Source organism: Branchiostoma floridae, chromosome 19 (assembly GCF_000003815.2).
Source record: "Branchiostoma floridae strain S238N-H82 chromosome 19, Bfl_VNyyK, whole genome shotgun sequence".
Lineage (NCBI taxonomy): Eukaryota > Metazoa > Chordata > Leptocardii > Amphioxiformes > Branchiostomatidae > Branchiostoma > Branchiostoma floridae.
In genome coordinates, this window is record NC_049997.1 from 13,879,749 (window position 1) to 13,893,636 (window position 13,888).

Genomic DNA, 13,888 nt, shown 5'->3' on the forward strand with positions numbered 1-13,888 from the left:
CTTAAAGAATGCGTAAGAATTGCCAATGCAGCTACTTTTATTTATTTCATACACTTCATATATACAGGTTGCCAAAGGCAGAAGAAACACCAGGTCCTACAAATAGGGCAGAGCCGAGAAAGATCCTGCTAGACTGCGGTGCCAACGTGGCGTCCACAGTCCAGTTGTTTCGGGAGACCTACCCAGACGGTCAGGACTTCATCATACACTCTTTCGAGATAGACGAGAGGCTGGCGCCGTTCTTCGCGTCGTACCCGAATCACGTGCTACACTGTCCGACCGGGGTATCCAATAAAGATGGTGATTACAAATTAGTTCCACGTTTGAATTGCGCATGTGTAACAAGGTACATTGTGGCTGATATGTAAAAACTGAAGGCCCCCATCAAACTTTGCGTAGGTGCCCGTTTGACTCCCTTAGCTGGCTATACTCCCTGGCCAGCTTTGATACTATATTATGGCACTGTAGGATCTGCCTGGAGATTAATAAAGAAAACACGTCTGGACTGTTAACAAGTTACGGACCTTCACTTTAGTCATATCATCCACAATGCATCCTCCTGCGCAACTGCCGTAGAAACCGTGAACCGTTTATACAGCGTTTATGTTGGTGTTATTTGTATTTCAGATATTGTGACCTTCTCAAAAGGCAGTATTAAATGTCTACAGCTCAAAGAAGGGAATAAAAGAATACTTCAAAACTTGCCGATGAAACACAGGAATGCTATGTAAGCTTCAGGTACCAGCCATTGAAATGCAAACTGGCATGTGTGGGTGGGTGTGGGGTCGGTCTCCTCTTTTTCAATTCATCCCACAATGTCTAATCTTCTGTGACTTACATTTCAGACAAACTGGACAAACCTTGTCATAAATCAAATTATAAGATGGAGTTTCCTTTGAGGGTGCTTCCATGGCAGTATTTTTTTTTACAACAGAGATGGTGTCTTTCATTTCTGTCTCAGGCCCAGACACTATAGAACTGTAATACTATGATCTTATTCATCAGCCAGATACTTCAATGGTAAGTAAACTTTTCAGTGCTTAAAAGCAATGTGGGAAGAAAAATGTCAACCCTTGATTCTAAAGCTTTTGAGCATCTTCTTAAGCTTATGCCAGGCCAGCCATGTGAAAATGTGTCTAGCTGCCTGATACCCATCCTTCTTGCTAGTGTTGGCTAGCCATCAGCCTATCAGATTTTCCAATTCCAGTTGATGAAGCAAATGGGCATCAGCCAATCACACTGACTTCTGCCCCCAGGCGACGATGTGATTGGTTATGACGACTGGTCAGCCTTAAACTAAAGTATTCCAGAGAACAATTGAGACCCTGCTTTACATTGTTCTAATATTCTTTTATTGTTACTCCACATTAGGAAATATGACGGCATACTCCGAGTTGGTTTGGTCACCAGACAAAGGACTAAACAATGGCAAAGACATGCAGTGGGGAGGGGGGTCACTCTTTGCGTTTGACGATGAGAAAAGAGACACCAAGACGGGAGGCAAACGGAAGTTGTCCCATCACCGGATGATTCCGACGGTCGACCTGTCCCGCTGGATCCAGGAAAACACGGCGGTGGAAGACTACGTCATCTTCAAGCTTGACGTGGAGGGCGCAGAGTACGACATCTTAAAGAAGATGCTGGAAGACGGAACCTTTAAGTGGGTGGACAAGTAAGTCTGCTTTTATTTCAATAGTCATATAAAATTACAATTCAAAGTCTGACTGGTAAAAATATCAGGCTTCCATGACAAAGTTGCCAACGAGTTCCAGTCATATTAATTGATCGGCAGAAGGTCATCCAATTCTAAAATTGACGTTGTGTCACACGAATATGCCGCTTAAAAATCTATCTTATCATACTCATTCATTCAATGGTGCTAAATGACCTGCGAACATGGGCGGGTCCCTAAAAACCCTGCGATGATTGATCATGAGAACACCCGGGGCATACAGATTGCCATTTGGTAATGAAAATGTCGTTTAGAATAAGATTTCACAGACTTGAGCAGGGCTGGAAAACGAAGCAACCAACTTGATTCTCATGTCTCTGATCACAGCTTGTTTTTTGGTTGGAAAGAACATTACAAACACTTGTAATGGACAAGGCTTGGCAATGGCTGATGTAATCCCATTGTACATTTCTTAATGACCGCAGGTATTATGGAGAGTTTCACGGCTGGCAGCCTGTCACTGGCTGGGATAAAAACAAGAAGGCCAAACTCGTGTCTGATGTACAGACAAAAGGCAAACGTATGCTGGATTGGGCAGCCGAGTACAGGACTTACAGTGACTTCAACACCATGCATCCTCCAGTGGTAAGTAAAACTGGGGCAATGAAGTAGGTTTTGGAAATTGCAAGGTCGCACACATTTCAGGGAAATCAAATACAGAAATACTATTGACAACAGCCCTAACCAAGGTGGCCTTTAATCCGTGCTTCTCATGAGTGCGTTAGCGCTGGCCAGCCGTCACCAACGAATCACATGCATATAGTCATGAGGAAACGTGATTGGATGGAAACCTTCCTCCAGAATATCGTTGGGAAGTATCCAATTGGCTGATAGTGACAGACTCATCTATACATTAACAAAATTCACACATTGAGGCACAAGAAAACATGAAATTAGGTGACATTTAGTGATCTTAGTTAAATTGTTTACATTTAACAGCATTTCTCATATTCTAGTACTCTAATAGAAAACAGTGGGCGGCACAATCTTCCTGGAACCTTTAACCAATTGCTGATGCCATGTGTCTGAAAGATCACGTTATATAAGCATTGAATTCTGATGAAGACAGTACATGTACTGATCTAGGACAGTCAGAAATGTAATGCACAGGGCTCTAGCCAGCTCGAAATTTTTTTCCGTCAGCCAATTCCCATTGTCGCGAAAACAGCAAAAATTAAGTTGGAAAGACGGAACTGACACCTTGAAAAACGCGTTTTAATGAGATTATCGTATGCGAAAGGGCGCCGATACACTAAAGTCAACAATCATAACAATAGCAAGACAGCCAGTGTGCGGCTTTCCGACCGTGGACAGCGTCCCCAAGCTGCCTGTACCTTCCACCAAGAATTTTTGTCCGTCAAGGTTGACGGAGTGGTTTAAAAACTTTTCCGTCACACGCAACAAATTCCCATCAATTGACGGAAAAATGGACGCTGGCTAGAGCCCTCAGGTGATGCACAAACTTTTCCTGATGAGGCAAAACTTGAGATCTGTATTTAACAATTAGCCTATTTCTTCAAGGAATCTGACAGTTTTGCCGGCTCCCCGGGGACGGTATACTCCAGCTGTTCAGCCCCACCCTCGAAAGCCCCTCGCCTGGCACTGGCTGTTCTGGTCGGTATGAACGCCAAGGCCGCACACAAGCTGGTACAGACAATAGCAGCACATTCCAGCAGGATGCCGGTCACGCTCTTCGTTTTCGGGGACTTCGTGCAGATGTTTCCTGAACTGGTGACGGAATGGGCGAAAACTTTCACGATAGGCATGCGCGAGGTAAGGCGTTGGTTATTTGCATCCATTATTTACAAAGAAACGTCATATAATGATAAGGAGGATGAGTTTACTCAATATGGGCTTGAGGACCTACCCCATGTTGTGTACGGTCTCATAAGGAATGGTCTGACGGGTTCCTATAACCAACAAATCATCCACCAAGTGAGCAAAGCGTAAATATGTGTTTCAAGATATTGGTTGTCACCAAAAGAGTCTGAATAGATTTATATTTAACAGTGTCTATGATATGTTTGGTGATTTCCTAAATCATAATTATACACTTTATAATTTACACAACTGCTGATAAAGAAATCAACTCCATATTCCTCTCTTTTGTCCATGCCACTTACTACTAAGCAGTCCTCCGTAAAATACAAATTTGTCACAATATAAAAGTGTACACTCAGATAAATTACATAGTATATTTGCCAAACAGCACCCTCGTTTCTAAAGTTTAAAAATTCCTTGAAATTACCGATCTAATAAGCAAACCCTAGCCCCCTATAGTAGAATCATAAGCACTCCATATCTCTGAGTCTGACTAGGAATTACAGAAGGCAGGCCTCAAGACGTTACACAGGTCTGAACACCTTAAATCTTGAAAAAAAGATTCTTCGCAGGCCATGTCATGTCATGCTATGAACTAGTACTGTGTTAGATTAAATCTTATGGTTAATCTGTCATAATTATTGTCAAAGGAGGCCTTTTCCATCAATTATTCATAATCCCTACTGCAAAGTATCATCACTGTCACATCATCTGGTGTTTTTTTTATCCACTATGACCTACTTCTAACGTTTTTTATCTGGTTAGGCCATACTGATTTGATTATATGGATTACATCGTCTAGGCACCCCTAGAAAGTGATGAGAGCAAATTTATTATGAAAGTGGTCAGGAAGGTTAATATTAGCATGGGTACCATTGAATTTCCACCGGGGCTTCTTACACTCGCTACCCTAAAAAATAAAAAGTATTTTTGTAAGATAGCGAGTGTAATTAATTGATAAGGAGCCCCGGTAGAAATCGAATGGTACTCAGGCTAGGTTGATATAATGACCGAACACAAACAAGATTTATGAGGACTCCATGTAATCTGTATCTCTGTTATATTCTATCTGACCCTTACCTCTTTCATAACTTCAATGAAAAGCAGCCTGCAGGCCAATTTGAGCTTCTTCATGAATAAATAAAGGCTTATGAATAAGATATCCTCTTCTTTGACCTTGGAAGATAAATGGCTTAGGGCTTGAAAAACATTTTTTTTTCAATTTCATTTGAACTGACACATGGCAAAAAGAACAGTCGTATAGAGACCTAACATACCATTGTCATAACAATCCATAACTCGTATAGAGACCTAACATACCATTGTCATAACTATCAATTGGTGTTCTCTAGTACTCTTGCAAACAGACATCTCCATCACAAACACACAGCATTCACTACAATACTTCCATTTGATGGCGGTAATAACATTTTGCATGGCACAACACGAACTCTTATAAAGAGGTCATACTAACTAAAAAGGCCAACATTTGCTCAAGAGCAAATACAGCATATTTCAGCCATCTCCCTCCCCATGCAACAGTCCAAAAACACTTCCGTACAAAAAATGAAATTTTGAATTTGAACAAAAATCACCCCTCCATGCAAAAATGAACTCTTCCTGTGATACCCCTATATAAAGTGGTGAAGATCTAGAAGTCCAAAAATACTTCAGCTAAAACGTCCGACTCTGAAATCACCAATACCTGTGGTATGGCTGAAATATAATTAATTCACTACATTTGACATATTAGGTAGTGATACAAAAGTGACAGATAGCAAGTTGAGGACAATGGATAACATACATGGTACATGCATGATTTAGATCTGTAACACACACGTAAGATTACTGTACATGTGCACAACATTACAAGGCAAGACGTTTTCTCCGGTCTGGTCTGCCTATTATTAATTAAACACCTAAAATAGCTCCAATGTGCAGTGTACATGGGGGCAACAACTTTGCCAGGCACTCTGGATACATTGTAGCTGTTTAATAAGTCCTTCATATTTAGTTATTTTGAGTTAGTCCACTGGTTTCAGATTTGAATCACTTTCTGGCTGCCAGATTGGATCGTCTCTGTTAAATAGGAGTCTGCATAGGAAAGTTCTTGATACCCTTTTGCTTTTAATTACGCATCCCTTTCAGTATTTGATTATCATATTTCCTTCTTCAATTTCAATTGTTGCAGAAATAAATAATGATAGATCAGATCAATAAATGTAATACAGAAACTTCAAGCTTGAAACTGTCAGACTCGATATAACTGGTAAATACACAAGGTTGTCGCCCCATGTACACTGTATTAGAGCCTTTTGAGGTGTTAAGGCAGACCCCGTTCTGGTTTTCTCCCCTGCAGAACCAACCATTTCCGCTAGGACACTTTACACTTCAGGCAGCGAGTTGGATCCGGATGGGGCTGGTCAGCGCGATACAGCGACTGAGCGAAGTGGACATACAAACAGCCTACTACTTACCTGAGAAGGTGACAGACGTCGTGAAAAAAGAAGCCAACTCCCGGGGGTTGAGGATCATCGAACCGACAGCTCGCTTCCCTCCAACTGATGGTATATTTCTTTAAACCTTTGCTTGAAAGTTCATTTGAATAACACTGTCAAAACGTGGCGTCATATGGCGTAACTGTTAGAGTGTTGGGCTTAAAACTAGCATGAGTTCCACACTCCGTAGTGACCCGTCCGCTGGCTCAGTACTTTTGCTTGATAACCACGGACAGCAAGCAAAAGTACTGAGCCAGCGGTCACTATGGAGGATGGTACTCAGGCTAGCTTGAAACTTCAGAGGTCCTGAGTTTGATACTCGCCATGCCCCCAACGTTGTACCGTTGGGAGAGGCACTTACATGAGCTTCCTCACTTTACCCTGGTGTAAAAATGGGTGCCTGACTTCGGTCGGGGAGGTAAAACATTACCTTTACCTTCTGTCTGTACTGTGTATGTGGCACTGTTAAGATAAGTCGCTAAGTTAAGTGCAGTGCCCGGTACGTCGACTTACTAACTTTAAAGTAGGGAGCACTATGAAAACTTGAAAATAAATTTACAGTAGCACCTATCTCCCTTATTTTTTTTCAACAGAAAACTGGCTCCTGTCAGTTGAGAACTACTACAAGTACAGGGATGTCGAGAGGGTTCCCAAAGCTCTCCGCGTCATCGCCAACCAACTGGACAACAAGGGAGGCATCGTCAGTCTGGACTCGGACCACCCGGACAGCTACATGATTTCAGTTTTCCTCATGGACTACTTGGTGGAGAAGTCTGGTTATAATCTAGTCAGCATGGTTGACTGTCTGAAGTAGATATCAGCAACATCAAGTCGTCAAAATTCAATTGATCACTAAGCAATTTTTGAGTATGCCAATTTAAACTCATTTTAATAGTCGAAACTTGACTTAAACATACTCGTTTGTCCAGCTTAAGAAATGTACCCTACTATAATTTCATAAGCGTCAGTGTCAGTCAGCTTCTGGTCCCTAACTATAGGAATTCCCATACGCCAAAAAACTGTACTCTGCTACCTTAACACAGCAGAATTCACAACAAAGCCGCATATGCTTGCCACTTCTGTGCTTGTTTACCTCTGAGGGGCCTTAATCTCTGACCTTACCCACAATTCCAGGCAGCAATGGAACTGTGTGGTGTTCTGTATAAAAAAATGTCTTCAGAGACCAAGCAGTGTTGAAAACAATAATGTATTTAGGGAAGGACTTCTGAATTGAATGAATTTGAATTGATGCTAAAAGCAGATTGTAACTAGAAAGGTAATATTTGCAAGCAAATACAGAATGTTACCTTCACATGTTGTAGTCTAACACTGGCAACTGTTTTGTTCATTCTTATTTGAACACATTTCTAAATGTAGTGACCCGAGCCCCTCTAGATCTGACATTTGCTACATTATGTAACCGAACACCACATGGTGCCTGCTACTTTACCGGTTACCATGGTGACAGCCGTCTGGTCCAGGTCGTTGACCTTATTTGTGCAGAGAAGAAGAAGAAGAAACAAAGCAAAAACAATATGTTCCCTTCTGTGAAGGTAACATAATTAGTTGACATCACTTATCACCAACAGCAGATACCTCACTTTAATGGAAGATGGTTAAATTGAAATTGCCGCAAATGGCAGATATGTGCCTTATTCATAGAAGATGGTAAAATAACAATTAAAAAATTATAATAGTATTGTTACTATAGTGGCCCATAATGACAAATTTTACAGTATATGCAAACCATTTTTCCAGCCTTCTCAAACTTATCTGATTTGCAACTTCCAGGCAATGAAATTTGTCCTTGTGGGCCATCATAGATTTCTCTTGAATGATTTCATTTCAGGCATCTTTTATACATGTGAGAAGTTGAATCTGTATACCACATGTTGATTACGTTATTGAGACGAACTTGTACATCATCATGTTCTTGTAAACATATCTTTCTTCTGAAATTAATTTAGCCCAGTTGGGCAAAAATCTGGGAAACAGAATTATCTATCCTTGACTAGCGGCCAACCGCGGTCTGGAGAAGGTCGTGAGATCTTTGTTGGCTATGTGTGTGGTAGGGATTTTACAGATGTACATGCAAAAATGAATACACACTGCGGGATTGTCATCTTCCAGAACACAATAGGATCTACAACTTGTTTAATTTGAGACAAGCTACACCCTACTTATTTCCTTGGTATGATATGAAATATTTGGCTGTAAAAAAAGGAGGTTTTTATGTTTATACATTAAAAAAGTTATATCTTGGAAGATGACATGATGTCCCATGATGTGTACTTCTCATGTAAATGTACAAATATTTTGCTTGTTTTGTGCAATTTTCTTTGTATTTCCCCACCTACATGGATTCCATTATGTTTTACTTTGGAAGTAAATACTCAAGATATTTTACACAGCTCTTTGGTGAGACATATTATTACTAAGTATTGATTCAGTAAAAGCAGTACAAAGAACCATTATGGTTTTATAAAGTATTGTGTTCTTGTATGACACATTAAATATAATACTCTGCTTCTGACAAACAACAAAATATGAAAATAAAACACAGTTTCTTGTGACACACATTGGTATTGTTTGATACCAGATGTAAGTTGCATTTAGCCCATGTGGGCAAGAATGTGCAAATAAAGATCTTTTAATTCTATATTTTTAACCTTTAAGTGCTGACAGTTACACCATGAGGCCACTATAAATTCAATTACTGGTTTTCAGATGTTTCATAGGAAAATAATTGAGTAGGTAGGTGAAAAGGAAAGAAGGCTTCCTGTACTAATAGACTTACGAGTAAGGGGTGGGTATACCGTGATACATTAACTAAAAAATGTACTACCGGTAGAAACAGATAACAAGAGCAAAGTAGAGGAGGGATGACAGCCCAGATTTCTATCAAATATCTACAGGCAAACTTGGTCTAAATTAACAGATGCAGTTAGCGTTGTTAACATGTTTCAGGTCTGTATTTGAATCGTACCTGTAATTTTTTGTACCGGTACGTATATTTGGGTTATGCAAAGGAGACAAACAAAGGTGATGACCAAGGACAGGTGTGACTCAAGACAACAATCAATGCATTCAGGTGTACAAAAACACCTGTTCATAAGGCCAAGGAAATCAGTTCTTTTTCCAAACATTGCATGGAATACTGTAAATGCATTTAAGTTTGCGGGGATTCAATTTTGCGGTAGCAGGGAAAAGGACTTTTTGCGGTGGTCTTAAGTTCACGGTAACATAGACTGCAGTCTAATACCATAATAGAAAAATGTTCGTGGTGTTTTTAAGTGTGAAGTGGTCACCGCAAAAACCGCGAACATTAATCCACCGCGAACATTTCTGCATTTACAGTTATAGACATGTAGTCCAATGATTAATGACCCTTGACCCAGAGGCAGGGAATTTGAATCCCTGTTGTTGTTGTTTGGCTAATATGCACACTACTAGAAAGTGTTAAAGTCTATATAAGACAGGATGTTATAGCTCCCATCAGGACTTCCTACGGGGGTGCAGGGATCTAACATGTAGGTCTAGAATTTGGAAAAAAAAGGGAAATTGGCCTGCGTAGTCAGTCTGATGTTATGCCATGGTCCACTGTCCAATGTACTTGTCATAAGAGATTCCATGGTATAAGGAACCTCTGTAGATGCCATACGTAATGTCTGTCTTCTCTGTGACAACCAGCGGAAAAATAGCCCTTCAGTGAGCTGAACGAAGTTCAAAATCACTGGTTGAGATCACTTACACATGTTTCAGTCCCCCTCAATGGCTTGTGTTTCTTCTGCCCTCTGTTCCAAAGCCAGAGCCTCTAGTCTATTCTGGAGTGTTTCTCCAAACGACTGTCTGTAACCCAGGCTTAGGTCATCCAACAGTGCATAGATGGTCTCATAGTGGCGGGAATAACAGGACCGGTCCACCTGGTCAAACTTGTGACCAACCACCTACAGTAAATACAAAAATCACTTTTAATAATTACAGATCATTAGCAGATATCAAGTGGCACAAACGTGAGTTTGTACTTTTTTGTAGCCTTCAATGCCTGGCTTCAGCATTATGCACATAAAAAACCAAGGAGGTTCTATCATGATAGAACCTCCTTGAAAAAACATAGCTTCATTGCAGTGGTATGTACCATGACCAAAGTGCTGTATTTTCTTATAGAAAAAAATAATATTAGGGCCAATAAAACCTGATTGTGACATCCATATTGTGCCAAAAATTCAGATTTAGACTTCTTTCTTGCCCATCTATCAATATTCATTACAATCCATTCTTTCTTAATTCATTAAACTCATTAATGAGAAAACAATGGAAGGTCAAAATGCCGATTAAGAAAACCTTGAAACATTTAACTTTAAGTTGAGTTTAAGCACACTTACTCGAAAACCCTGCAGTGACAGCTCCAGACAGAGAGTACACTCCTCCTTGGTCTGTACATTAATGTAGACAGTTTGGTCAGTACTAGTCAGTGTTGTAGACTTGTACGCGTGTCTCACAGCAAACCCTATCTCCTTCACTGCCTCTGTGGCTTCCAAATGCAACAATTGTACCTCTTCTTGGTCTGAACTTGCTCCTTGTTGGGCCTCTATTGCAGAAATGTCAGATTGTGATGGTTTTAAGGTCTCTGGATTATTGGTAGGCTGTGTATAGCCTCTGTTCGACATTTTCGTTTCTTTTGCTGCAGCTCCTGTGTGTTTAGTATGTGGTTCTGCAGCAGTCTGCAGTGGTTCTGTTGCTGCGGCTGCAGACTTAGTGTTCAGCTGTTGTTGTGTAGGTCCATCCCTACAGCCAGGAGCGTCATCCTGTTCAGCTCCTTTTTCTGCCATCACTTCTTGCCCTCCTCTACACCCTGTAAGTGTTACAACACATGAGTTTGAAGCACTCATACCTTCCCAAATTCCTGTGGACAAATACTAAAAGTACCTCTCTAGAAACCCAACAAGAGGACACCCACACTGGTACATTACACTCGTGACTCCCCAGCGTAAACAAGTCATAAGTCATAAGGCAGAGCCAGCTTCTTCCCCAAGACGATAGGAATAGAACAGCCTCCCAACACAATTACCTCACCAACACTCAGCATATGTGAGACCATGTCGCGGGTTCAAATCTGGCTGCCGTGTTACTGATCTTGTGCCCTTGGGAAAGGCACTTTACATGACTTTCCTCAGGTAATTAATGAGTACCTAGCTTCAGCTAGGACCGTCCTTAGGACAGGACGTTAAATTGAGGTCCCGTGTTTGGGGAGAGTAACACCCCAAGCACGTTAAAGAACCTGCCACATGTGCAAACATGAGCGGATCAAACCATTCCGGCCAAAATGGGGTACTAGTGGGGAATCTCCCACCAGCCCTCGTAACCCCTGCTTTGCCTATTTAATAATAATAATAATAATATCGGGTGTATTTTGCAGCCAGTAGGTACCCACAGTGAGGGTAATGAGGCTGTTTAACGTGGTCGAGGCACCTCCTCGAGCACGGGACCCCCGTTTTACGTTCCTCCCAGAAGATGATTTCGTGTAAAGCTTCGTGAGGCTACAGCAATCCGGACGTCCTTGGTTGGTCTCCCATCCAAGCACTGTCCGGACCGTGCATTGCTTAACTTCCGAGATCGAGGGATCGGGTGTACCAACGCGCCACGCGGCCGTTGCCCATTAATTATACAAATATGGTTCTCATTACCATTAAGACAAAAACGTGTCATATATACAGAAATTGCCTCACAGAATCATTTCATATTTAGAGTGAAGTAGAAGATTTTTTTTCAAGGTGGATATTTGTGATGAACCCAAAATATCTAATGGTTACTTGCATATACTACAGTCAAACCTGCCTACAGTGGCCAGTTAAAGGCAGGCGGTCTCTACAGACAGGGTTCTTAACCGTCAATGTTTTGGTCAGTGAGGAAAATGTACATGTAACATGAGGGACCATTACAAAATGGCTACAATGGTGGTCCTTATGTACAGGTGGTCACTAGTACAAGTTTGACAGTACTGTAAATCAATGACAGTACTGTAAATCAATGACCAAGTGGGCCTTTTGTACAGATTTGACAGTATAACATGTGGCCCTTATAATATCAGTAGAGGTGGCCACTTGTACTGGGGGGTTGTACAGGTTAAGGGTGGTCACTAGCACAGGTTTGACTGTTTATCAATGGACAGGTGGTCATTATACAGAGGTGATCATTAGTGCAGGTTTGGCTGAATTAATTGTGAACATAGTAAAACTACATGTTGTTGTTGTTGATATCCCTGTTTCCCGTTTATTGTCGCGGCAGACTAAATCAGTTGGTCTCGCAAAATTAAGACGAGATGGGGAGGGGGGCGGCCATGCTATTTATAAACTTCCCCTTATAACCACATAACCAAACGTTGTCATCATAGCAGGATACAGGAAACAATCACAGCCTTTATCAGCAAAAGATAACGTACCTGTAGTGACCGTATCCCACTCAGAAAGACACAATTTCACGTTTTACTTCAACTTTTGCCACAAAAAATCTTCAAGCGTCGGCCATTTTGAATTACCCAGAAGGCACCGCGCCCGTTTTTGTTTTGTCTAGCAGACGACAAAAAGCATACACGATGTCATAATAATAATGTCAGACAAAAGATGAGAAATTAAGAGTAAGGCCATGTTAATTTAATCATATGGATGACCTCATATGGGAATCCCAAAACCGATGTGAGCATGCGAATAAAAAAAAAGTTTGGCAGACAAAAAGTTGCCTGGAAGGCTGAACATATGACAAGCACAGAGTATTGAATACTAGTACTAAAAATAGATTCTTCATATTTGTTTTAACAGTCTTCTTATTTGACATTGGAATTGACGTTGACATTAATGTCTGTTTCCTGATATATATTTGCTCCTTTTACAGCTGCTTTGTAAAACTTTTGCTGGAAAACTTTATTTCTTTCTTTTTGGAAACGGTCTAAAATTGATGCGTGTGTGGATCTCATCCATATAATAAAATCAACATGGTCTAATGATGATTGAATCTATTCTGTTGAATGCAAAATATCTAGTTGGACTATACCCTGTCCATTTGAAGCTAACATAGATAAGCTAACGTTAACATGATTCAATTCAGCAGAAATGGCAAAAGTGACCAGCAAAAACTGCCAGAGAAGATATTCAACATTTTCCGACTCATAATCTCCAAGCAGATGTTGGGAAAGCAAGTTTTTCTAGATGTCCCCTGCTGTTACTCTCCAAGCAGAGGTTAGGCTCTGGCTGTTTTTTAACGTTTTTTTTAGTCGTTTTTATCGGGCTTTCTATGTTGTCATTTTTCTTGAAGTACGTTTTGACACAGCAAGATAAAATACAACATAGAAAGCTCGATAAAAACGACTAAAAAACGTTTAAAAAACAGCCGGGGCCTAACATCTGCTTGGAGAGTACCTTGCTGTGACAAAACGCCTGCCCAACGCTTAAGAAAATGTAACGATTTAGCTTCTCCCAACATCTGCTTGGGGATTTGGCTCATACAAACTCTGACGCTGAACTTCTATCATGTCTGCCACAAAACCCCATCATATCACACAACACTGTGTCGTTTATTACCCTGCAAGGTGTGTCACTGCAGCGCCACCTAGCAATGGGAAGTAGAACCACACTGCTCATGTCAAAGAAAAACCTGCCACGTGCAGATTCAATGATTGGTCTTCTGTATTATAGGGCCACCCACACAGGAAAAAAAAAACAGGCTGGCAAAATTCATTTTACGAATGTATATAGTCTGCAAGGAGAGGGTAGACAACAGCTTACGCCCGGCGTTTGCCTTTGAAGGTAAGCCGATTTTGGACAACCTATTTACAACTTTG

General features: G+C 40.9%; 2 protein-coding genes across 3 annotated transcripts in view; one reads left to right on the forward strand and one right to left on the reverse strand.

The window, feature by feature from the left end:
* LOC118406725 overlaps positions 1–7,319 on the forward strand; it is a 17,362-nt gene extending 10,043 nt beyond the window's left edge. For both annotated transcript variants that reach the window (XM_035807012.1, XM_035807011.1), the window contains exons 3-8: positions 68–300; positions 1,372–1,672; positions 2,158–2,317; positions 3,254–3,505; positions 5,913–6,120; positions 6,645–7,319. In XM_035807012.1, the coding sequence (XP_035662905.1) occupies positions 68–300; positions 1,372–1,672; positions 2,158–2,317; positions 3,254–3,505; positions 5,913–6,120; positions 6,645–6,865 (1,375 nt within the window). In that variant the 3' untranslated portion in view covers positions 6,866–7,319. The remainder of the gene's footprint in view (positions 1–67; positions 301–1,371; positions 1,673–2,157; positions 2,318–3,253; positions 3,506–5,912; positions 6,121–6,644) is intronic.
* A 306-nt stretch (positions 7,320–7,625) lies between these two features.
* LOC118406726 (GSK3B-interacting protein-like) lies at positions 7,626–12,625 on the reverse strand. Its single transcript, XM_035807013.1, has 3 exons — positions 12,494–12,625; positions 10,437–10,906; positions 7,626–9,998 (listed from the first exon to the last, which is right to left on the reverse strand). The coding sequence occupies exons 2-3, from the start codon at positions 10,881–10,883 to the stop codon at positions 9,810–9,812; spliced, it is 636 nt and encodes a 211-aa protein (XP_035662906.1). The 5' UTR covers positions 10,884–10,906; positions 12,494–12,625; the 3' UTR covers positions 7,626–9,809.
* Positions 12,626–13,888: the final 1,263 nt, after the last annotated feature.